The following is a 27,052-nucleotide window of genomic DNA, read 5'->3' on the forward strand; positions in this document are numbered from 1 at the left end:
TATCTAACATATCCTGTACCTCACAAAGCAAAAGAAGTGACCTTTTAAAATATTGAATGATATTCACCCTTCCAATCATTTTTACATATCGACTTAAATTGGGATAATGGTCTTTGTGAATTTTGTGGAAATAATGTAGAAAATGTGGAACATCTATTCTTTAAAAATTTATTATTTTCCCAATTGGTTGATAACACAAAATATTATCATCATCATCATCATCATCATCATCATCAGCCTGTCACGCCACTGCTGGCAGATGGCCTCCACATCTTACTCCACTCATCACGGTTTTGGGCACTCTCAGTCCACGTGCTGCCTGCCTTCTGCTCGATGTCATCTCTCCATCTTTTCTTCGGTCTTCCCCTTCCTCTCTTCCTGTCCCACGGAGTCCATTCTTTGGTTTTCTTAGCCCATTCGTGGTTCTTCATTCGGGCTACATGTCCTGCCCACTTGCCTTTGGCTTCAATCACTTTCTCGATGACATCCTTCACCCCTGTTCTTGATCTCATGTCTTCGTAAAGTCTGCCTTTAACCCAAGTGTTCTCGATCTGCTTACGCTTCCTGAGAAGCCGTGCATGTTTTGAGATTTCAGCATTCCTTCTGGTCAGATGGTCGTTCAGATAAACAGCGGATCCTCTGAGATTTTTACGTTGATTCATCAGAGCTAGCTTGTGTTTGTGATTCACAAACCTGATGAGGATTGCTGGTTTATCAGTCTCCTTTCTCCTGGGGAGCAGGTGGCAGGTCTCAATGGTATTGAGATCCAGGGAAATCCCTTTAGATGTGAGAAATGAATGTATTTGCTGCTCCAAAGACTCTGCACCGATCTCCGTATTAGCACTGCCAGCTACGCTAGCGCTAGCATTAGCAGTGCTTGCTCCAGCTGCATTCAGCTTCGCTCGAGGCTTGAATGGTACTCCAGTGAGAATGACATTATTCATCCTTACTTGCTGTTCCACATCGTCCAGTCTTTTCTCCAGAATCTCGACCCGGTTTTCTCGCTGCTCGTTTTGAGCCCGAAATCTTCGGAACTCTTCCATCATTTCCCAAAGTGGCGTTAGCTTAGCCGACACTTGTTCCATAAAACCGTGACCGTGACTCCTGCTGCTTCATGATCAACATTTCCTCCGTGGAGAAGATGGGGTTTATTAATCTAATTAAAACCTTAGACCCCAGATATGAGCTATATTGTTAATCCTTTAGAAAATGGTGCTATTCTCAAGGTGAATGTTTGTCTCCTTTTAGTCTAGTCTAAAAAGTGTGATTTAAAACACAGCTGGGACTTTAAGTAAGGAAGTAGCCTTTTTATTTTGGATAAGTGAAAACAAGTTTAGAATAACGAAATTAGACAAAAACAAGACAAAAATTATATAAAACAAGACACAATTATTTAAACACAAGTCCAAAAAGGGAGTAAGAAGAAAAATCTTATACTTAACTTTGATTCAAAGAGTGTTTTCATTTATTTATTATTCATCCCATAAATGGGCGTTACATTTGTCTTGGGTTTGATTAAATAAAAGCAACATTTGCTTGAACTTGTCTGCCGTTTGTACTTATTGCTTTCCTTAAGTAGGGTGGGGGTGGGTGGGTGGGTGGGGGGGGGGGTCGGGAAAAATCGGAAATCGAATTAAAAAAAATAAAATCAGAGATTTTATTTTTAGGCCATATCGCCCAGCCCTACTTTTCAGCGTTTCTTGAATAATGTCAAGAGTCTTTTTGAGGTCTTCGTATTCCTGGCTTTTCTTCGGGGGCATGGTCAGCTCTCTTTTTTGGAGAAAATCAACTTTTTAAGTAATTTGAAGATAGTTGTATTCGCAGAGAGGCACGCCACGCGTCCTGCTGTGTAACCCGGAACTGTACAATGAATATTTCAAGCACCAGTTGCTCCAACTGGTGCTTGGTTCGGGGATATTATAGAATGTCCGTAATTATTTCTTCGCGGCAGTGCAGACGCTACTTGGCGTCTATCTTCTTCGCTGGTATGTGTGCTCAGAAAGGCAGTTTTGTGTTTGAGCGCCCTCAAGTTGTGTTTTCCTGAACTTCAGAAGCTCCTGACACGTGTGCAAAAGCACCATTCTCATTGGTTGAATAGTTTTTGACGCGGCGTGTAAAACCAAAAAAACAAACCCGAGGCGTTTTAAAAAAACTGACGCTTTGATGCGTGGCGTTTTTTGCGTCGGTGTGCACACTCACATTGGTGCCCTTTGTATAGTTATGAGGCGTTAAACGGTGGCAAAAATTGCGGGCAAAATTCGTCCCGGTGTGTATGGGCCTTTAGAAGTATGTTTTGGATCATTGTCGTGTTGGAAAAGTGTTCAATGACCAATGAAGTAATGGCAGCATCTTCTTCTTCAGTATAGAGCACACATTGTTGAGTTCATGATCCCATCAATGAAATGCAGCTCCCCCACACCAGCAGCACTCATGCAGCCCCACATCAGGAGACTACCACCACCATGTTTCACTGTAGGCACCATGCATTTATCTTTGAAATCCTCACCTTTGCAATGCCGTACAGCAGGGGTGCTCATTACGTCGATCGCGATCAACCGGTCGATCGTCAAGGACATGAGGGTAGATCGCGGGACAGAGAAGATAAAAAAAAAAAATACTTCTTAAAAATCCACAGCCAATCAAAATCCTCACCGAGAAGTACAGGAGTTGATTGACATGCAGAACGGCCAATCGGACATCTTCTGATGCATACGTCGCTGCAGACATTTGTTTAAATTCACTGAGCGCAAACTCTGTCATCAGAGAGTTGCTCTCTGCCCCGCAGCACGTCAAGTTCCCGGCAGAAGACCGCTCCGCACAAGCGGAGTGTTTATTGAAGCCGCCCCGCGTTTCTCCTCCTGCTATCAGCTCTGCAGTTCTCGCCCGATAAATACGAGCTCATAAGGAAGCTGTTATGTCCAAGACACGCGCGTCGTACAGAGCCAGCAGCGCCTTTGAAACGCCATGATGCTCCCCCCATTGCACGGTTTACAGCAGAGCATGACATATGATGGTTGCTGCTTTCTGTCTTTATAATAAAACGCCTCATCTGTTAATACAATATTATCTTTGTCTAATCTTACTGTGTAGTTCTTAATCATCAGTACATAAACAATAATGTTATAATAAACATAACTAACAAACATTTACTAATAGTATTAAATATTATTAATAGTATTGTATATATATATATATATATATATATATATATATATATATATATATATATATATATATATATATATATAGAGGTATATCTTCAAGACATTGTCGATTCAAAAGTAGTTCACACGCCAAAAAAGTGTGAGCACCCCTGCTGTACAGTTTTAAAACCATTAGTCTTGACCAGTGGTTCTTAACCTTGTTGGAGCTACCGAACCCCACCACTTTCATATGCGCATTAACCGAACCCTACTCTGGTGTAAAATAAAATATGATTTTTCTTTTCAAATTCAAGACATATAGTTTTTCTACTGGTGCACAATTTGAACCGTGCAGAACAAACAGATGTCTTTACTCATGCCTTCTATTCTGTCACTGATGGTGTCATTTGAAAGAGTAATTTGGGATTATTTCCCTTCGGCCGCTGTTCCGAGTATCAGATTCGCCATTTTTAACACATCTGATTTTACAAGTGTTTCACCAATGGTGTGTGGCTTGCCATGCTTTGCGATCAGGTACGCAACTTTTTATGATGTTGTGAGGATCTTTTTTTTAATGGGAACAAATCCAAGAGCAGGCAGAGTGGCCTTATCATCAAATCTGGCTCTCTGAACCTTGAATTCAGCAAGTGTTGTGTTCTTATATTCTCTATCTCCATGCAGCTTTTCAAAGTGTTCCTTTAGTTTTGCCGGTGCGAGGCTAGAGTTGCTCAATTTGGCATTGCAAATTATACAGATAGGACCCTAACTCCCATCCCGTTCCGTGATACATGAGAATCCATATTGTACATATTTGTCCAACCACTTACTTTTTTTTGCTCAACATTATTGGTATGGATTAAAATATAAAAAAAAGTAATTACACGACGTACCACGACAACATTCACACGTTGGATCAATCATGAGTGCTCGCAGCACTGATTGGCCAAGCAATGTCACGTGATCATTTGCAGCCAGTGATGGCCAAGCGGGGCATACCATCGTGTACAGACATGATGAGTCTGTGTGTCTTGGCCTCCGCGACAGAGGCTCCACTGAACCCCTGAGACCAACTCACCGAACCCCTAGGGTTCGATCGAACCCAGGTTAAGAACCACTGGTTTTGACAATGGTGATCTTTGTCTCATTACTCCAGAGTATTGAGTCTCAGTAGTCTTCATCTGTTTCAGATGAGCCCTAGTAAATTCTAGGCATGCTTTTTTGTGGACGGGCTTTAGGAGAGGCTTCCTTCCTGGACGATAACCAAGCATGCCATGTCCTCTGCAGTGTGCGCCGTATGGCGTCACGGGAAACAGTGTCTCCAGTTTAGATTTCTACTGCTGCATTGAACTTTCATGGTGGTTTTCTTCAACCCTTCTCATCAGAAGACCCTCCTGTCGAGATGTTGGCTTGCACGGACAGCCTGGACGTCTCTGTATGATGTTGACACTCCCATCTTTCTTTAATTTTTGGATCACTTTTGCAGTAGTAAATTTGACTGATATGTAAAGCTTTGCTGATCTTGTAGCCCTCACCTTTTTTGTGCAAAGAAAGGATTTACTTGCTCAGATTTGGTGACATTTCTTTTCCACTGGGAGCCATTGCTGACAGCATGAAATGGGAAGGCTGTTCTTTGTTAAGAAATGCCCTTTTATGGTCACCTGTGTGCTGGACACCTCTTAAATAAGTCATCAGACTCAACTGTGGTTAGATGCCTGTTAATTAGAAATTTGCAGTCATGAGTTTGTCTTTTGTCATAAGACTATGACTAAGGTGTACTCATTTTTGCAACATGGGTTTGAATTAATTTGTTAGGAAATCAATTTTTTGTATGTAAATTAAGAGATCCTGTTTGCAATCAATGACCCACCTTTGTAGGAGTATTTTGTAATCTAGTATTTCACAGAAAATGTTGATTCTGAAAGGAGGCTAAAGGTTTTCTGACACATTTAGTGAGGTGTATTAATTTATGCTGAGCATTGTTTTCATTCATTCATTCATTCATTCATTCATTCATTCATTCATTCATTCATTCATTCATTCATTCATTCATTTTCTATTCCGTTTTTCCCTTTCGGGGTCACTGGGCTGCCGGAGCCTATCCCGGCCACTTGTGGGCGAATGCAGGGGGCACCCTGGACAGGTCTCCAATCTGTCGCAGGGTAGAATGTCCACAATCACACATCCATTCATTCTCACACTCACACCTAGGGACAATTCAGAGTTGCCAATTAACCTATGAAGCATTTTTTTGGACGGTGGGAGGAAGCCGGAAATCCCTAGGAGAACCCACGCATGCACTGGGAGAACATGCAAACTCCACACAGAAAGGTCCCCCATCGATGTTCTGTTTCAGGTGAAACGGGGGCCTTCTTGCTGTGAGGCACGAACGCTAACCACTGCTCCACCGTGCAGCTGAGCATTGTATTTATTTTAATTTGTCCCACACTGGACCATAAAGTGTCATGATTTTTATTTTTTTATTTTTTTTTTATTGAAATTTTAAATGAATGAATGAATTTATTCAATTATTTTATATTCAATTTATTTATTTCAATGACTCTCTTCTGGTCCTCCAGACTCCTCAGACATTTTTTCCAATGATTTGATCAGAGTTTATTGATGCTTGAAAAAAACCCAAAAGTCCTGGAAACGTATAAAATTCTCCTTGTTGTGTTTGTGTCCCCGCAGTCCTCCCCCAGCATTGGATGACTGAAGAGGAAGATCAATGCAACCAGCAGATTAACTTCAGGGTGGAACAGGAGGACCCAGAACCTCCACAGGTTAAAGAAGATGAGGAAGAACCAGAACCTCCACAGATTAAAGAGGAACAGGAGGAACCAGAACCTCCACAGATTCAAGAGGAACAGGAGGACCCAGAACCTCCACAGGTTAAAGAAGAACAGGAGGAACCAGAACCTCCAAAGATGAAAGAGGAACCAGGGGAGCTCTGCATCAGTCAGGATGAAGATCAGATTGATCTGAAGCAGGAGACTGATACCTTGATGGAGATTCCTACTTATGAGGAAGATGAGAACAGTGTAGCAGATCTAAACAATCAGCAGAGTTTTAATGTAACTGATAGTCAGGATGAAGAAGGAAACCAACATGAAGAATCAACATCAACTACAGATGAAGAGACTGAATCATCATCAACTACAGATGAAGAGACAGAATCAACATCAACTACAGATGAAGAGACAGACCCACAGAACATAGACCAGAGGAAGAGGAAGGACAGAAGTCATGTCCAAAGTGTGGACAGCTCCCACATGTCAGCAGGTCAGTGTGACTCTGATCTTCATCTCCACACTATCGGTATGTTCACTTCAACAATGGTTCTATCTTGAGCTTCAAGCTCTCCAAACATGCAGTCCATCAACAGCGAGTCCTGGAAGAGTCTCTTCTGTCCCTTCCAGTTGAAAAGACAGAAGACATCGTTGGTCAGTGCAGCCGACAACATTCTTCAAATCATATGATCTTAGTTAGTCCCTCCAGCTAACGACAAACAGGAAACCTTAACAGATCAAAGAGAAAATTGTTAGCAGATAAAGAAGTCTGTAATAATAATCGATTGGATTTTCCAGACGCCCAAAGCGCTTACAGTGTGTTCATTATTCATTCGCTCCTCATTCATACTTGGTGATGGTAAGCTACTGACGTAGCCACAGCTGCCCTGGGGCAGACTCACAGAGGCGTGGCTGCCAGTTTGGGCCTACAGCCCCTCTGATCATCACCGGGATCATTCATGCACGTTCACACACCAATGGAGCCACACTGGAGGCAAGGAGGGTGAAGTGTCTTGCCCAAGGACACAACGACATTTGGCTGGTGGGAGCGGGGTTCGAACCGCTGACTCTTCGATCATTGGACGACCCGCTCAACCGCCTGAGCCACTGTCGCCCCTGTGGTTCTAAGTTTGTAGTTCAGTTTTTTTCAGCAGATTTTCTGTCAAACTGTCAAATTTGTTTATAGTTTTTGTGAAGAAACTGGATTTTCTAGAAAGGACTGTATTTGTGTTAGTTCGTAACCCCGTCAGTTTCTTACACACAGAAATAACGAATAACGACTCAGAGACAGTTACTTAGCTTTTGTGGAGGTTTTACTTCGCACAAACACGAAGGGGACAGACAGATGAACATGGTACATTCAAAGTCCGAACCAACGAGCTCAGGGATGGGCTTTGGTATAAAAACCCTGCATTTACATATTCAGAAGATCGTCCGATGGACCTTGTGTGAAAATCACGCCCACAGGTTGCTGCTGGAGAGGAGCTCCAAGGCTAAAGTGAAGATAAGTCTGAGGCCTGCTCAGCAGAACACACATGCAGAGAAAAAGGGAGGATGAGAATAAACTGTTAGAACAATAGTTTGGCTGTGCTGTCTTCAAATGTAATATAATTTTGGGATGACAATACATGCTTAGTGAATTAAGTTTAAACCATTAAGGACCGTACACACCGGGACGAATATTCGCCAGGCGTTATTCGCCAGCGTTTTTCGCCACGTTTTTTGTGTTCACACCCAGGCGATTTTCGCTGACGATGAGCCGAGTGAACATGCAATTTCATTCCCTGACATTAGATGGCGCTTAATGTAATCAGAAATGCTCCTGTACACAAGGTGGCGTTGCGCAACTTTACGCTTCTTAAAATCGCTTTTCACTCAGAAGAAGAGAGCAAGTATTTACGCGATTGTCAGAATCAAACAAAGAAAACATGAATATTTCAAGCACCAGTAGCTCCAACTGGTGCTTGGTTCGGGGATATTTTAGAATGTCCGTCATTATTGCTTCGCGGCAGTGTAGACGCTACTTGGCGTCTATCTTCTTCGCTGGTATGTGTGCTCAGCAAGGCAGTTTTGTGTTTGAGCGCCCCCAAGTTGTGTTTTACTGTAACTTCAGAAGCTCCAGACACGTGGGCAAAAGCGCCATTCTCATTGGTCGAGTAGATCTCGACGCGACGCGTCGGAAAAAAAAAAACGAACCCGAGGCGTTGTTTTTTTTTGACGCTTTGACGCGTGGCGTTTTTTCGCGTCGGTGTGCACACTCTCATTGGTGCCCTTTGTTTAGTCACGAGGCGTTAAACGTCGGCGAAAATCGTCCCGGTGTGAACAGGCCTTTAGTGTAATAAAAGTTAAAGGCAGTTTCTAACTATTCTTCACAGTTTTGAACCAGCCGTCAAGCGGTGGCAGGGGGATATTTTGAAAAACATACAGTAATTTTGGTAAAATGTTCGTTTTGTAGACATTAATTCGACCGATCAGTGATGTAGGACGCTGCATCCATCTATTAATACTGTCATTTATTTCTTTTGTTATAAAGTCATAATTATTTTGAACTGTTACTGCTATGTTTGGAAAAATGTTTAAACCTAAGTATGTAAACGAATAGACTGAGTGAAAATTTTTTTATGACTGTTGGTGGCCTTTCATTTTTATTGTTGTTCAGCAGTAAAATGGACAATTTAGATTTATTTATGGTGTAGCCAGATGTGTGACCATATTCTTCAATTAATTGCAGAAGAGCAGGTACAGATGAGTCTAAGTTGGAGAGATAAAAAAATAATATCATCTGCGTACAATGACAGTCTATGTTCTACGTGATTAATCATAATCCCAGAGATGGTTGGATGAGCATGTACTGCTATGGCAAGTGGCTCTATTGCCAGGGTGAACAGCAGAGGGAACAAAGAGCATCTCTGCCGACACCCACGTTTAATTCCAATAGGAGCAGAGACATTTTCATTTGTTAAAATTTCAGCAGTTGGATTTGTGTAAAGTAACTGAAGCCATTTGCGAAATGTTTCACCAAAGCCAAATCTTGCTAAAACGCTGAAAAGAAAACGCCATTCGACCTAATAAAAGGACCTTCTCTCCATCCAAAGAAAGCAGGGCCTGATCCGCAGTGTCTTCCACCCCATGGATGATATTTAACACTCTACGAAGATTGTGCAAGCCGTGGCGACCTAAAACGAAACCATTCTGATTTCTATGAACAACATGAGGGAGAGTATTCTGCAGATGCATAGCCAAAATGTCACATAGTATTTTAACGTCAGAGTTTAGTAAACTTATAGGTCTCATGTTTTCACATTTATTACTTGGCTTTCCTGGCTTAGGTAGTAGAATGATTAGGGCACCGGTCATAGATTTAAGAAGGGCTCCTTGTGAAATGATTTTTGAAGCATGTCTGACATTGTTTTTAGGATTTTATGTTGAAATTTTGTTATAAAAGTCTAACGGAAACCCGTCAGGTCCAGCTCTCTTTCGTGTATTTTCTATGGCGTGCGGTTTGAAATCCTCTGGGATGACAGGTATATGCAATCTGTCAAGAAATGCTTTTTGAGCTTCATGGTTTACATTTTCAAAAGAGTTATAAAAATTGCAGAATACGTTTTTAAATTCAGTATTTATTTCCTTTGGGTCCACTATAGTCGTTCCATTTTTGTTAATTATTGAAGTTATGTTTTTTGGGGCCTCCAACTGTTATATTTGCCAGGCTAAGATCTTTCCAGGTTTGTCTCCTTGTTAATAGAAAGTTTGATTTAACCTCAAGATATCTGAGGCTGCAAGATATGTTGATTCCTTATTATACTCAGTTCTCAAAATTTCTAATTCTTTTTCAGCTTGCTGATCTTTATTTTTATACACTTTCTCTGTCTTCTAAATATATTCTTCTTTTTCACAATTCTCTTGATTTTGATGAAGTATAGGACATTATATGTCTTCTTAAAACAGCTTTAAATGCCTCCCATCTTACACTGGCTGAAGTTTGAGTAGTGTTCATAGTAAAATATTCATCTTTTTTATTCCCTACAAATTCAACAAAATTTTCATTCTTAAGCCATTTTAGATGCAGACGCCACCTGGATGGATCCATTTTATGATTAATATGCGAGTGCAAAATGCTACATGGGGCATGGTCCGAGATTGTTTTACTGTCATAAAAACATTGTTTTATATTGGATAGTAGCTCTGCTGAAATTAAAAAGTAATCTATGCCAGAGTATGAACCATACGTTTTAGAATAACAAGAATATGGGTCTTGTGTGGTGCTAGATATCTACCATTTTTAATTCCTTCATGAAATTCTGTATAGCATTCCTACTTTTTTGGTGAGTTTGGTCAGATCCAGACGATCTATCCAAAGAGGGATCCAAGACACAATTCCAGTCTCCTCATATGATACTATTACCTGGTAGTGAAGAAATGGTTAAAAAGAGGTTTGTTAAAAATTGGTCATCATCTATGTTAGGCCCATAGACATTTACTAGGTTGATGGACTCTTTTAGAATGGAACCTTGAAGAATCAGAAATCTGCCAAATGTATCTTTAATGACCTTTAGGACTTGACAGGGAACAGATTTATGAATGAGTGTGATCACGCCACGTGCTCTTGAGATATGAGATGCTTAATATAAAGGCCCCTGCCATCTTCTGCTTATTTTGGCATTATCTTTTTTCCAGAGTGTGAGTCACCTGGAGGAAAACTATTTTAGACGCAATATCTTTTTTCTTATTCATAACCTGTTTATTTATTTTCTGTTCTGTTCAAGCCCCTGCAGTTCCAAGATGCCAAACTGTATTTATTATTACTGCAACCTGCTGTTTCCTTTACCCTTTTGTTAAGGGTGGGTCATAAAATTAAACACAACATAAAAATGAACATGTCCTGTGTATTAAAGTCTTACTCTGTTTTTACCATGTGAAGCAAGATTTCCATAAAGTTTCCAAGTCGATTATTTTCTCCTTAAAAAACTTGTTATTTTTCACCAGTTTCATTACTTCAGCCTTATAAATTTAGAAATTAATTTGTTTTAGAGAGATGATTGACCCTTTCTCTCTAGAGCCAGTGCTGAAATCTTAATCCATGCTTTTATTTCATCAAGATTAGATTACTGTAATGCCCTCTTTTCTGGGGTAAAGAAAACCACTCTCAATCACCTGCAGCTAGTCCAGAACTCTGCTGCACGCCTTTTAACGAGAACCAGGAAGAGGGAGCACATTACACCGATCTTAAAATCTTTGCACTGGCTCCCTGTCAGCTTCAGAATTGATTTTAAGATTCTTTTAATAGTTTTTAAGACTGTCCATGGCATTGGTCCTTCTTTTATATCAGATTTGCTTTTAGCTTATGAACCTCCCAGAGTCCTTAGATCCTCAGGCGCGGGCCTGCTTATGGTCCCTAGAGTCAAGACAAAAAACCATGGCGAGGCCTCGTTTAGACACTATGGACCTCATCTGTGGAACAGCCTGTCTGAGGATGTGAGGGCCTCATCCTCTGTAGAGGTTTTTTAGAAGAAACTAAAGACTTATCTATTTAACTTAGCTTTTAATTAGATCTTATATATGGTATTTTTACTCTTATATTTTATATGCCATTTTATCAAATATTTATTTGTTTAATCTCTTTTAGTCTTTTTATATTCTAACTTATTCTAATTTATATTTTTGACTTTTTTAGGCACTAAATCATCTTATCTTATTTTAATCAGTATTTGCATATTTTACCTGTTTTTATATTTTAACTTTCTTATTTTATTACTTTTACATTTTAGACTGAGTGTTTTCTCACGCTTGGCCGGGGTGTTAATGTTCGGGCTCGAAGAGATTCTGTCCATACTTGCCCTCTGGCATCTCTTGTTCCGACTCCCCGTGCTGCCGGGCCTGGTGCGCCCATGTTTGGTGCTCTGGGCCTGGTGGTCTCTGGGGCGGGGGGTGCTGGGGATGAGTTGTGCTTGTGTTGCTTAGATGCTGATGCCCCGGCCAACAGGAGGACAGGGCGGACGGAGCTTTCTGGGTTCTCTTTTCTTAAGCTCTATTATTTCTCTTTTACTTGTGCTTGTTTTTCTGCGTTTTATTATGAGGGGCTTATTTAATTATTTTACTTCATGTGTGGGGTTTGTTTTTATTGTATTCTTGTTTGTTTTTTATGGAAAGCACCTTGAGCTGTCTGTGTGACATGAAAGGTGCTTTATAAATAAAATTAATTTGAATTTTGAATTTGAATTTGATTGTCACAGAATGGTCTTTCCTCAGATATTGCACTTTGTTGACAACGGTCTCTTGGCAGTCGTCTCCCTGCCGTGTGTCCATTTACACCTCAAGAGATCACTTCTCATTAAAAGTCAGGGGAAAAAAACATCTTTTTTTCTTCTGAAATGTATTTGTAGTTCATTCAGTTGTAGTGTGCTGTGATTCACAGCAGCAGATTCAAGCAGTTGAAATCACTAGCTGTGTTTACATGGGCAAAAGTAATCTGAAAGAACGCCTGATCGGAAAGACAATGCATCATGTAAACACACCGTTCGGAATAGACTCGTTCGGATCAAAATTTCTTTCCGATGGAGATAGGTGGGTTATACCGATCGTTTATCCGATCGTTGTTCATGTAAACAGTTCATTCCTATCGTGTGTTACTACTGCTCTGGTTTACGTCACGCATAGACAGTGTTTCACTAGCCGCGGTTACATGGGCAGAATATCTTGATCGGATCAATGGTCGGGTTAAAATTCACCCGTGCACATGGGCACAGAAAACCTTTTTCCGATTCGAACAAACGTTCCCATGGCTCACACTTTCGGTTGGAATGAATCATTTGGGCATGCGCAGTAGTGTAAAATCACCCGGATGAGGAAATAGGTCCCATTGTAAACAAACCACTGCCACTCTATCCCTCTCACAAAAAACATTCCCGAGCACTTGGAAACCAGCCATTGTCTCTCCCATTTTTAAGAGTGGAGACCTTCATTCCATGTCCAACTACAGACCCATTAGCATTCTTCCGGCAGTGTCAAAGATTGCAGAGAACTGGTAGCTAAACAAATTATAAACCACCTCGACACCACACTCTATTCTCTCCATCCTATGCAGTTTGGCTTGAGAGCCAAATACTCCACGGAGACCGCTACTATGGAAGCAATTCTGTAGCATAAATAAAAAGCAAAGTCAAAACCAGAAATGCTTTTTCATTTTCAAAATGAAGCTGCATTTTTTGACTCAAAAATAAAATGAAAAAGCAATCCACCAAAATGCTTTTTCATTTTCTTCCTCAACACAGCTTATTCTGTCACTTAATTAAAATTAAAATGAAAATGGTATTTGACGTTTCATTTTCAAAAAGGTCCCTGGTAAATGTGTAGCAAAATTCATTTAGAAATGTCTAATTTGACAATTAAAATGGATTAACAAAAATGCTTTTTAATTTTCAAAATGTAGCTGCATTTTTTGACTCAAAATTAAAAAGAAAAAGCAATATTTCAAAATGCTTTTTCATTTTATACTTAAAACCGCTAATTCTGTGTCATTATTAAAACCAAAATGAAAAGAGGGGATTACATTTGCATTTTCACATCCACCCCGCGCACCTTGTCGCAATATTCATTTCTTAAAAGCATTAGCAGAGGGGAGGCGGGGCGATGACGTCACTGCTTTCTCCGTGTGTCCGGCTGCTGACTGACGCACACACATGCACCAGGAGCAGACTGTGTTAGCGGCAGAGACGAGGGTTTTGTGATGGTTGTGAACTTCTGATGAGTTTCCACAGCTTCTCAGGACTACATAACAGCATGTCCGCCTTCTGCGGTCCTCCTCCGGACGCACCGCGGACAAGCTTTGTTCTTCGGACCGCCAGCTGCCTTCGCATAGCGGAGAGCGAAACTCCAGATCGCTGAGGCGGAAATGCTGCTGCGATCTGAGAAACCTTCATATGAGTTTGTGTTTCCAGTGGTGTCCAGAACAAAATAAAGACTGATGTAATTCCCACATACAAATTTATCTGCAGCTTCGCGGTGAATTTGCTGTTTGACAGCTGGAGCCCCATCAACAGATAGCAGATTTCTCCGTGCTCCATGCTAAACGTTACTGGTTGGACCAAAAACACTCACTCAGCGCGAAGCTGCAGGAGACTATCTTCATAATGTGATTTTATTACAGTTATGCTAATATTTTAGGGCCTGCTCTGCTCGATCATATGTTTTTAAATCCGTGAGGTCAGACGATGCTGAAGTTGACTTACGATTCACAGCTTCTGATTCGCGAGGGCACTAAAGGAACATTCTGCTGCATTTTTCACATTAAGATTACGTAAAACCGGGTCCTGTTCAAAAACCGCTGGACCTGGCCTGCTCAAACCTGGATTCCTGGATCTTAATAAATCAAACAGCAAATTCACCGCAAAGCTGCAGATAAATGTGTAAATATCTGGGAATTATATCAGTCTTTATTTTTGTTCTGGACACCACTGGAAACACAAATTAATATGATGGTTTCTCAGATCGCAGCAGCATTTCCGCCTTCAGCGATCTGGAGTTTCGCTCTCCGCTATGCGAAGGCAGCTGGCGGTCCGAAGAACAAAGCTTGTCCGCGGTGCATCAGGAGGTGGACCACAGAAGGCGGACATGCTGTTATGTTATATGAGAAGCTGTGGAAACTCATCAGAAGTTCACAACCATCACAAAACCCTCGTCTCTGCCGCTAACACAGTCTGCTCCTGGTGCGTGTGTGTGTGTCAGTCAGCAGGAGAAAGCAGTGACGTCATCGCCCCGCCTCCCCTCTGCTAATGCTTTTTCTAAATGAATATTGCGACAAGGTGCGCAGGGTGGATGTGAAAATGCAAATTCAATCCCCCCTTTGCATTTTGGTTTTAATAATGACACAGAATAAGCGGTTTTAAGTATAAAATGAAAAAGCATTTTGAAATATTGCTTTTTCTTTTTAATTTTGAGTCAAAAAATGCAGCTACATTTTGAAAATTAAAAAGCATTTCTGTTAATCCATTTTAATTGTCAAATTAGACATTTCTAAATGAATTATGCTACACATTTACCATGGACCTTTTTGAAAATGAAACGTCAAATACCATTTTCATTTTAATTTTACTTAAGTGACAGAATAAGCTGTGTTGAGGAAGGAAATGAAAAAGCATTTTGGTCGATTGCTTTTTCATTATATTTTTGAGTCAAAAAATGCAGCTTCATTTTGAAAATGAAAAAGCATTTCTGGTTTTGACTTTGCTTTTTATTTATGCTACAGAATTGCTTAAATACGCTAAGTTTTTTCACTGAAAATATCAGGATTTTGCTGGACCGAGGGGGGGTTGTAGGTGTTGTTTTCCTGGATCTCAAGAAGGCTTTTGACACTGTTAATCAGAAAATCTTACTGTCAAAATTATGCAATTTTAACTTTTCTTTTGATGCACTGCAATGGATTGATTCTTACCTCACTGACCGCTCCCAACTTGTCAAAGTCCAGTCATTTAAACCTGCAGCTCTCAGTCTACCAGCTGGTATTCCCAAGGATCAATTTTGGGACCTTTGCTATTTTCACTGTACATTAAAGACTTTCCATCTAGTTGTCCTGATGTTTCTGTGGAGATGTATGCTGATGACACTGTAGTCTGTGTTCATGGCAGTAATTCTTCTCAGGTGGCTGAGAAGCTCACCAATGCCATGGTTAACATCACAGCTTGGTTGAAATATTCTTGTTTACAGCTAAACATGTCTAAAACATTTGCAATGTTTTTCACCAAGTCCAATAATAATCTCACTGCTGAACCAGATGTTTTTGTTTCAGGAGAAAGGCTACAGATTGTATCAGAACACAAATATCTGGGTGTCATACTGGATTCAAAGCTGTCTTTCAAATCACACATCAAAAGGGTCTGCAACAGAATCAAATTCAACCTCATTAATTTTAGACACATTCGCCACCAGATGTCCACACGGTCAGCAAAAATGTACATGCACTCTATGATTTTATCTCATATCATTTACTGTTTGCTTGTCTGGTCACAGACTTGCAATACATCTTTAAAACCTGTCCAAACATTATACAAACAAACTGTTAAAACTTTGGATAAAAAACCCAACATATTTCACCATTGTACAATATTACAAAAACATGGTTTACTGAATTGGGACAACATGGTCAAATATTCAAATCTCTGTCTCGTGTACAAAATCCTTCATGGCTTATCATCCCCTCCTCTTCACCATTTTATTAACATCCGGACAGCAGGACTTGGAGTGCAGTCAGAGGAGACGGTATCATTCCCTTCGGAAAAAGCGTTTTTGGTCAGACTGCTTTCTCTGTTAGAGCTGCTATTGAGTGGAACTTCACACCTGTTAGTATCAGAAATCAAAACACATATCATTTATTCAAGACACAATTAAAGAAATGGCTCATTGACAATCAGAGCTGTCAACACTGAGTACCTTTCCTCTCACTGATCCTCGCTACTGTCAAGTCTTTTATATGTGTGTATGTTCTTACATTTGTCTGATTTTAGATTGTTTTATCACTAATTTGTATTTAGGTTAACTGCTTGTTTTATTGAATGCATTGTTTAATATATATATGTCATGTTATGTAAATATGTAATTTTACTTTGATCTTTTAGGGTGATTTTAACATCTTCCCAGGGACTGCAGATAGATAAAAAGGGCAGTTAGATTGTCCAATCAAAGAAATCTAGTTCACATCCCTTGCAAGAAGGTTTTGACCAGTCCCAAGGAAACTAAGCTCAAACTTGCTGCACTCAATGTCAGATCTTTATGCAACAAATCATTTTTAATCAATAATCTTATCTCTTCTTTTAATCTTGATTTTATGTTATTAACTGAAACATGGCTTGACAAAAACACAGGAAACATAGTTCTAGTCGAATCAACTCCCCCCAACTACAAACATGAATCGGAAATACGAGAAAATAAAAAGGGTGGAGGCGTTTCTGCACTGTTTAGAGATAATATTGCAACCCGCAGACTATCATTTGGTGTGTTTTCATCATTTGAGTATGTGTCCTTTAAGATTGAGTTAAAACAAACTCCTCCCTTACTCTGCATAGTTATGTACAAACCTCCTCAGCACAGCCAAAGTTTTATTGATGATTTCACTGAAATGCTCTCAGTTGTGTGCACAGACTTTGATGGTCTAGTCATTACAGGTGATTTTAATGTTCATGTTGATAATGTCAATGACAGAAATGCAAAAGAGCTCAATGCTGTCCTTGAAACCTTTGGTCTAATTCAGCATGTGAGCTGCCCCACCCACAGCAGAGGGCACACTCTGGACCTGCTCATCACAAGGGGGGTTATTATTTACAATGTCAGTGTGGTTGATGTCGCCCTCTCTGATCATTTCTGTGTATTTTTTGACCTGTCTGTTGCTCCCAAACCACCGCCTGGCCCTGCAGTTGTCCAGGGGAGACAAATAAATGAGAGCACTAGGGCACAGTTTGTAGAAATGATAAACCCTGAAAACGTCTCTGGTGTCAATGTTGATGAAATGCTGAATTCTGTTACTTCTAGCATCTTGAATGTTCTGGATGCCATTGCCCCTATGAAAGTTAAATTGAGAAAACATAGACAGAAAGCTCCCTGGAGGAATGATGATCTAGTCAGGGCACAGAAACAACAGTGCCGCAGAGCCGAGCGAAAGTGGCGCAAGTCAAAACTCGAGGTTCATTATGGAATATATAAGGCGGAGTTGTACGCTTACAACCAGATCTTATGCAGAACAAGGGAAAGGTACTTCTCTGAAATAATTGGAAGTTGCAGCAGCAACTCTCGTATCCTGTTCACAACAGTTAACAGATTAACTAACCCTCCAACCCAGCTACCAATAGAACTGGTTTGTACACCCAAATGTAATGAGTTTGCTGTATTTTTCAATGACAAGGTTCAGGGCATTAAAAAAGCCATCAACTCCACAACACATATAACTATCCAACGGCCACCTACTCACTCTAAGCTGACTCACTTTGTACCTGTCACTGACCAAATTGTCCAAGAGACCATCACCCGTCTGAGCTCGTCTACGTGCTGCCTTGATGTGTTACCCACTAGATTTCTAAAGTCTGTCTTGAACAGTGTGTTGCCATCAATTACTCAAATAGTTAACATGTCTCTTCAATCTGGAATATTTCCAGAGGCCTTAAAAACTGCAGTCATTAAACCCCTCCTGAAAAAGAGCGGTCTTGATCCCACTGTACTGAATAATTACAGACCTATCTCTAATCTGCCATTTTTAGGAAAAGTCCTTGAAAAAGTTGTCTACCAACAGCTCACTGACTTTCTCTTATTAAACAATTCGTTTGATGTTTTCCAGTCAGGTTTTAGACCCCATCATAGCACAGAAACTGCTCTTATCAAGGTAACCAATGACATCCGCCTGAACACTGATGATGGAAAAGTCTCTGTCTTAATCCTGCTAGACCTGAGCGCTGCCTTTGATACTGTTGATCATGGGATCCTTTTGCACAGACTCCAAGACTGGGTTGGCATCTCTGGATCTGCCCTAAGTTGGCTCAAGTCTTATCTGGAAGACAGGAAATATTTTGTTGAAATTGGGAGTTGTGTCTCAGACTACATGGGCTTGAATTGTGGTGTGCCCCAGGGATCGATCCTGGGACCCCTTCTGTTCAACCTCTACATGCTGCCACTAGGGCAGATAATACGCAGTAATAACATTTCTTATCACAACTATGCAGATGATACTCAGATCTATGTGTCACTGACAACAGGTGAATATGGGCCGGTGGATTCACTCAGCCACTGCCTCCAACAGATCAGTGCGTGGATGCAGAACAACTTTCTCCAGCTAAACTCAGACAAGACCGAAGTTATTGTTTTTGGCCCACAGAAACAAAGAGAAATTGTCAGCAGCTACCTTCATTCTCTGTCTCTTAAACCCTCAAATCAAGTCAGAAATCTAGGGGTAATCATGGACTCTGACCTGAACTTTAACAGCCATATCAAGTCAGTAACATCAGCGGCATTTTACCACCTGAAAAACATTGCCAAAATCAAAAACATAGTGTCAAAGCCAGACCTGGAGATACTTATTCATGCATTTGTCTCCAGTAGGTTAGACTACTGTAACGGCCTGCTCACCGGCCTCTCCAAACGAGCTGTAAAACAGCTTCAGTACATCCAGAATGCTGCTGCTCGAGTCCTGACCAAAACCAGGAAGTATGATCACATTAGTCCTGTGCTCAGGTCTTTGCACTGGCTCCCTGTACCTCAAAGAATAGACTTCAAAGCAGCTCTGCTTGTGTACAAGTCTCTCCATGGCCACGCACCAAAGTACATCTCTGACATGTTAGTGCCATATGAACCATCTCGTACTCTGAGGACCTCAGGGGCCGGCCTCCTGTTGATACCCAGAGTCAGAACTAAACAAGGGGAATCAGCGTTTCAATATTCTGCAGCTAAAATCTGGAACAGCCTCCCTGAAGGCGTAAGACAGGCCTCTTCTGTGTTCATGTTCAAATCTAGACTTAAAACATTTCTGTTTAGCCGTGTATATGACCGAAAGGTCCTATCTGCACTTTTCTTTCCGTCCTTTCTTTTTAAATCTTTTTTTTTTTTCTTTTCTTTTAAAGTAAATTTTATGTTGATTATTTCTATGATGTATTGTGATTTTAATGCATTTTTCTGTTTTGTGAAGCACCTTGAATTACTTTGTGTACGAATTGTGCTATACAAATAAACTTGCCTTGCCTTGCCAGATGAAAAATAGCCCTTTGGCTAACTCTGGCATATTGACAGCAAGCTTTATTAATGTGCGCTGTCCCCTATATTAAATAAATAAGTAAAAAAAAAAAAAGACAGACACCATGTGCAGCAGCTCCGTAATACGAGACGATCTTCCAAACGCGCTTTTATTAATGTTATGAATATTATGAAGTGCCTGTTCGCTCATCGTTATATTTAATCCGTGTGGTCAGTGCTTTTTGGTGGAAGAATTAAGCTGGAAGAAGGGTTAGGACATTAGCCTTGATGGACACAAAATCCAGGACCGTGCGAGAAACGCAGCAATCTGCATCTTGGCTGCACGTAAATGTTTGGGAATAACATCAGCCTTTATTTTGTTGGGACACAACTGGAAACACAAATCCACGTGATTGTTTGAACAGTTTCTAAGGACTGCGCAACATTTATTTCTGCTCTGAAAAGTTCACACACCGCCTCAAAGCCGCTCTGTGAGCTAGCGGCCCGAGCTGTGTTCGAACACGGTTCCTCCTGAGTCCTGCAGCCGCTAACCCAGAGCGGCGGGACGGCTCACAGTCTGAATTCTCCCACACATAACAAAACAACAAAACGCACACGTAAAAAAGCACCCCCCCCCCCCTCAGATACAAAATTATTAATCCGGCTGCTCTGCTCACTCGGGTGCCAGTGGACCGAATGAGCGTCGGGGGACACGAAGCGCTCCCCCTCCGCATCTTTTTTTTTTTTAAACTTGTCCTGTCCAACAGCTGGGCAGACAGATGAAAGCTGAGGGCCTCTTGTGTTGGACATATTTTAATTTAACAAGAGGGGTTATTAATCTTCAGACAAACCAAAGTTATGTCTGAATAAACCCCTTATGTAATTGAGGCCAAACTTTATTAATTTCAACCATGTTTGAAAATCCTTGGTGTTGGACCGGACGGAAAAGGAAAGGAGGGAAGAAGAGAGAGGGATGTCAGAGAGAGGGGGGGGGGGGGGGGGGGGGGGGTTGACAGTGGGAGGGGGGGATAAGACCATGAAGCAGCATAGAACAGACAGGTTTACTGGTTGTTTATCATTACGGTAAGATTCAAATGTAGTACAAAAAGGGCGGAGCCTGTCCACACACACACTAAAATGTTATCAAAACACTTGCTAGCTGCAAAAATGTCCACATGTCGACATGTACACAGAACAGATAGTGTTCACACACGCATACCTATCCCTTTAAACCAACTAGTGTGAAATCTTTCATTCATTCAATCATGCAAGCTATTGGTGCAAAGGTGAGCTAACACCTGTGCTCAGGTGAGTGTTTCTGTTCTTCTAAAATGGATGGTGGAATGTGAAAAGAAGGAGGAGGAGCGCCCAGCCACCCCCACACCCAGACCCCCGCCGCAGCAGCAGTGGCAGCCGGAACCCCCCAACGCCACACGGCAGCAGGCAGGGGACAACCGCCCCCCGGGCGACCAAACCTGCCACCCAGGCCAAGACCAGCAGGACCGCCGCGAGGCCCCCAGAGCCAGAGAGCAGGGAAGTACGAGGGAAAGAGAGCGCCGCCCCAGCCCAACCAGAAGAGCAGCCCCCCGCCGCGCTGGAAGAGCCCAACGCAGGGCCCCGCCCGAGAAGGGCACCCACAGCTCTAGACGAGCACCCCATCACCACCCAGGAGTTCCGGGCATCCCCCCGCCCCAACCCCAGGTACGAGCCAGGACCCCCCGAGAGAGACCCGCTCCGCACTCCAGGCAGCCACCCACCCGGCCCACGGTTGGTCCAGGGAGGAGCAAGGCGGGGGCCAGCCACCCCCACCCCGGAGGGGAGCACACCGGGGAAAAAGAGGGGCCCACAAGGGGTGTTGTAAACATGGCCCGACCAGGCTCGGCCACTGGGGGAAGTTTGGCGGGGCCGAGGGGCAAGGACCAGAACCCACCCCCAGGGACACGGACACCCCCGGCTCAGGAGACCGGCACCCAGGGGACACGGCAGCCGTCGCCAAGGGACCCGTACCCCCCACCAGGGAAGGGGTAGGGGACAGATGGTCCTAGGTCCCACCTCCCTTGCAAAATGTGTGTGCGTGTATGTGTGTTTGTGAGGGTGTATGTGTGCATGTGTGTGTGTTTTATGTTGGAGTGTATATTTTGAGGGGGGAGGGGTGTGTGTACTAAGGGGGGTGCAGTTAAAATTGGCGGTTAGGGCACTGAGGGAACTTCTCCTGATCACTACTCACAGTGATTTCCCCTCACCCTCCCCACCAACGGGCCCTAAATGTCTAAGGTGCGATTAAAATTGGCAGGTAGGGTGCTAGGAGGACATCCGCTGCTTGCTGGCAGTGATGTCCAAGCACCCCCCCCCCCCCCCCTACCAAGGGCCCTACATGTTTAAGGTGCAAATAAAACCGAAAGAGGGGGGGCCTACTCCATACGGCAACCGTGGGAGGGGTACCACTGCCAAGTAGCGCCCCCGCCCCCCCAAGGCGCATCGCAGGCTAAACCTCCCACCCCTTCACCCTAATATAAGGTTATATGAGGAAGGGGGTAGGTTGGGGACAGCTGGTAGACTGTCCCCCCGGTGGTTTAACAGCCGTCCCCCAGCCTCCCCCCAGCAGAGGGACCAGGCCACCCCACCCCAGGGACCCCATCCCCCGAGGCGCCGACACCCCAGGCCCAGCACCACCCACCCCACACAGAGAGAGAGGAGCCAGAAAGCGCCACCCCCCTGGAGCAAGCCCAGCCCACCCCCCCACCCCCCAAGCGCCAGCCCTAGAAGAGCTCTGGTCAGGCCTCGAAAGGACCGAGGCAGCCAACTGGCCGGGGCAACCGCCTCCACATCTCCCTCGTGAGGGGTGAAAGAGAGGGGAGAGCCAGCGGGGCGTGACCGGAGCGGCGCTTTTCACAGGGCGTCCGCAGAGCAGCTGGTTGGTCCCGTATGAGCTCCAAAGCTTTCTCTCAGCGAAACACCATCTATGCGTGACGTAAACCAGAGCAGTAGTAACACACGATCGAAATGACCGTTTACATGAACAACGATCGGATAAACGATCGGTATGACCCACCTATCTCGATCGGAAAGAAATTTTGATCCGAACGAGTCTGATCGGGGCAGAGCATTCCGAACGGCACGTTTACATCATGCATTTTCTTTCCTATCAGGCGTTCATTCCGATTACTTTTGCCCATGTAAACGCGGCTACTGAGAGAAAGCTTTGGAGCGCATACGGGACCGACAAGCTGGTCTGCGGAGGCCCTGTGAAAAGCGCCGCTCCGCTCTCGCCCGGCTGACTCTCTGCCTCTCCCCTCTTACACCCCTCACGAGGGAGATGTGGGGCAGGAGCGCTTCGGTCCACTGGCACCCGAGCTACGGGCTCGGATGCCAGTGGACCAAGTGAGCAGAGCAGCCAGATAACTTTGTATGTGGGGGAAGGAGGATGCGTTGTTACGTGTGCGTTTTGTTGTTTTGTTATGTGTGGGAGAATTCAGACTGCGAGCCGTCCCGCCGCTCTGGGTTAGCGGCTGCAGGACTCAGGAGGAACCGTGTTCAAACAGAGCTCAACTCGCTGGCTCACAGAGCAGCTTTGGGGCGGTGTGTGAACTTTTCAAAACAAAAATAAATGTCGTTCAGTCCGACTTCTTAGAAACTGTTCAAACAATCACGAGGATTTGTGTTTCCAGCTGTGTCCCGACAAAAGAAAGACTGATGTTATTCCCACACATTTACGTGCAGCCAAGATGCAGATAGCAGAGTTTTCCCACATGGTCCTGGATTTTGTGTCCATCATCAGGCTAATGATGTTAGCCTGTGTTTATAACCTGTCTTAACCCTTCTTCCAACTTAATTCTTCCACAAAAAAGCACTGACCACACGGATTAAATATAACGATGAGCGAACAGGCGCTTCATAATATTCATAACATTAATAAAAAGCCCGTTTGGAAGATCGTCTCGTATATTACGGAGCTGCTGTATAAATGTATGTGGCAGCACTTTGTTTACAACAGGACACATCTCCTTTTCCGGGAATTTTTTAACACTACTGCGCATGCCCAAATGATTTATTCCAACCGAAAGTGTGAGCCATGGGAACGTTAGTTCTAATCGGAAAAGGTTTGCTTTGCCCATGTGCACGGGTGAATTTTAACCCGACCATTGATCCGATCAAGATATTTTGCCCATGTAACCGCGGCTACTGATTTGAGGTTGTAACTATAATGAACACATGCAAATGGTAATTTGTCAGTTGTGATTTTATTTGTCATACTTTACAGCTGAAGATTTTTACACACAGATGCAGACTTTTGGTTTGCCACATTCTATTTTACAAGTTCTCACATCAAATCTTTAAGCTCGTCCATTTTGACACATTTTTACCGCCTGTGCTGCCAGCATCACCTCCAGGTTAACACACACACACATAAACACACCCACCAACACCACCACAGGCAAGTTTCTGAACCCGATTGATGGTCCTGGAGGTGATTTCTAAATAAAATAAGTACAATAACAGACATGTGAATATAACTTTATTAGCAGCATATTCCTAATATTACACAGCTGGTGTTGTGCTGAAAAAAGCCTCAAAGACTGTGTCAAACATGTACTATAGATGCCTGCATCTTTACTGTCAATAATGGCAAGAATCCAAAACGTTCTATTTGTTTTCGCTGTTTTCCTTTTTATAATTTCATATAACAATTAATTGCCTGGAGACAGAATCAGGTTAAAAGTACATTTTCTGTCGATCTCACCGTCCCCTTTCTAGTAAATCTGTCTTATTTATCTCAGCATGATTTAATTTGAGTATACACTTATATAACATTAAAGACCTGTTTGTACCGTATATGAATTACTTCTCTGCAATTTCATTTCCTTAAAAAAAAAAAAAGAAAATCACTGTATTTAAAACACTGTAAAACTATCAAATTAATTAAATCAGTAGGGGTAGGATTATATAAGATTGCCTCTTCCCACTCCTTTTCAAGCAATAAATCAAACTCTACTTATACTTTAGTTAATGATAACTGTTTGATTAAGTATTTAATTAATTATTTAATTAAGTATTAAGTATGTATTTAATTAAGCAAATGGGATTTAAGTGACGTTTTTATTTATTTTCTGTCTTTTCCAGAACCTCCACAGATTCAAGAGGAACCAGTGGAACTCTGCATCAATCAGGAGGAAGATCAGCTTGATCTGAAGCAGGAGACTGATACCTTTATGGAGATTCCTACTTATGAGGAAGATGAGAACAGTGAAGCAGATCTAAATAATCAGCAGAGCTTTGATGTAACTGATAGTCAGGATGAAGAAAGAAACCAACATGAAGAATCGTCATCAACTACAGATGAAGAGACAGACCCACAGAACAGAGATCAGAGGAAGAGAAGAGACAGAAGTCATGTCCAAAGTGTGGACAGCTCTCACATGTCAGCAGGTCAGTGTGACTCTGATGTTAGAACAAATCCCAAGAAGACAAATCTTGGAAAGAAATACAAACAATCTCCAAAAGAAGAGAAACTTTCCTCTATCAGGTCTGGTAAAAACTCAAGAATAATTACTAACCCGTCTGACTACATGGAAACTGGGTCTGATGAAAGATGTTATATCTGTAAAGAATGTGGTAAAAGCTTTTGTAACATATCTCTGTTCAGAATTCATATAATAATCCATGCAGAAGATAAGAGATTTTCTTGTAAAGAATGTGATAAAAGCTTTTGTCGCAGATCTTATCTCAAAAGACATATGAGAACTCACACAGGAGAAAAGCCTTTTTCTTGTAAAGACTGTAAAAAAAGTTATAGTCAAATATCTCATCTCAACGTACACATGAGAAGTCACACAGGAGAAAGGCCTTTTTCTTGTAAAGAATGTAAAAAATGTTTTAATTTCACATCTACTCTCAAAACACACATGAGAATTCACACAGGAGAAAGGCCTTTTTCTTGTAAAGAATGTAAAAAAAGTTTTAATTACAAATCTGCTCTCAAAACACACATGAGAACACACACAGGAGAAAAGCCTTTTTCTTGTAAAGAATGTAAAAAAAGTTTTAATTACAAATCTGCTCTCAAAACACACATGAGAACACACACAGGAGAAAAGCCTTTTTCTTGTAAAGAATGTAAAAAAAGTTTTTGTGATGTATCTTCTCTCAACAAACACATGAGAACTCACACAGGAGAAAAGCCTTTTTCTTGTAAAGAATGTAAAAAAAGTTTTAGTCAACTATCTCATCTCAACGTACACATGAGAACTCACACAGGGGAAAGGCCTTTTTCTTGTGAAGAATGTAAAAAAAGTTTTAATTATACATCTACTCTCAACAAACACTTAAGAACTCACACAGGAGAAAAGCCTTTTTCTTGTAAAGAATGTAAAAAAGGTTTTTATGATGTATCTTCTCTCAACAAACACATGAGAACTCACACAGGAGAAAAGCCTTTTTCTTGTAAAGAATGTAAAAAAAGTTATAGTCAACTATCTCATCTCAACGTACACATGAGAACTCAAACAGGGGAAAGGCCTTTTTCTTGTGAAGAATGTAAAAAAAGTTTTAATTACACATCTAATTTCAAAAGACACATGAGAACTCACACAGGAGAAAAGACTTTCTCTTTACAAACAATGTAATAAAGGAGTTAGTGTAAACTCTAAATTCTAAACTTTTCTGATAAGAGGTCGACACCTCAACCTCTGAACCATTATTTTACAGGAGGGAAAAATTTGATGGCCTCCATACCATATTGATGAAGTAACTTCATTAGAGGGAGACACAAGTGACTATTTAAAGTGTAGAAATGAAGTTTTCTACAAATGTATTGTTATAATATGATATTCTTAATTTCTAGGAATTCTTTTTAGGTTTTCATCTTTACATCAAAAGCAAAAAAGTAATGGATCAATACATTTGAATCTTTGTGTAATGATATTCGACAAAGAGTTTTACTGCTGACAAAATATGTACAACTTTTTCACAAAATTAATTGTTTTAGATGTACCTGCAAATAAAAATGAGTTGTTGTTTTTTTTGAGTCATTAAAGCTAATTCTTGAATGTCTTCATAATGGTTGAAACGTTTTATTATACATCTTTAATTCTAACAGTTTTAATGTGATCAGTGAATATTTAATAAATATATATTTAAACATAAAGCAGTGACTACATTATATACTTTGTTAGGTCAAGTAATAGGGGTGTAACAGTACACGTAGTTGTACCAAACCGTTTTGGTATGGCACTTTTGGTTCGGTTCATCTTTGTACCATTTCGGTTTTTACATTTTATTTATTTTGTTTCCCCCAATGTGTAACTTTGCACCAAGTCAGAACTAATGTTAACCGCGAGTTTTCGCCGAGACGCCATTAGGTGACAGTTAGCATGTCAATCATAGCACTATGACTAATGCAGACGCAAGACCAGAACTTGA

At 41.7% G+C, this 27,052-nt stretch overlaps 2 protein-coding genes across 6 annotated transcripts in view; both read left to right on the top strand.

The window, feature by feature from the left end:
• Positions 1-26,730, top strand: part of LOC144987033 (uncharacterized) — a 95,671-nt gene extending 68,941 nt beyond the window's left edge. Inside the window, exons 2-3 of one of the 2 annotated variants that reach the window (XM_078935888.1) lie at positions 5,832-6,422; positions 24,755-26,642. In XM_078935888.1, coding sequence (XP_078792014.1) covers positions 5,832-6,422; positions 24,755-26,256 — 2,093 coding nt within the window. In that variant the 3' untranslated portion in view covers positions 26,257-26,642. Of the gene's footprint in view, positions 1-5,831; positions 6,423-24,754 lie in introns of both variants that reach the window. The other variant, XM_078935887.1, reaches the window with a different exon arrangement.
• The window catches only part of LOC144986719 (NLR family CARD domain-containing protein 3-like), a 674,722-nt gene that overhangs the window by 111,624 nt on the left and 536,046 nt on the right, over positions 1-27,052 (top strand). The gene's annotated exons all lie outside the window — the stretch shown is intronic.

Source organism: Oryzias latipes, chromosome 2 (genome assembly GCF_053564925.1).
Source record: "Oryzias latipes strain Hd-rR chromosome 2, Olatipes_Hd-rR_3.1".
NCBI lineage: Eukaryota > Metazoa > Chordata > Actinopteri > Beloniformes > Adrianichthyidae > Oryzias > Oryzias latipes.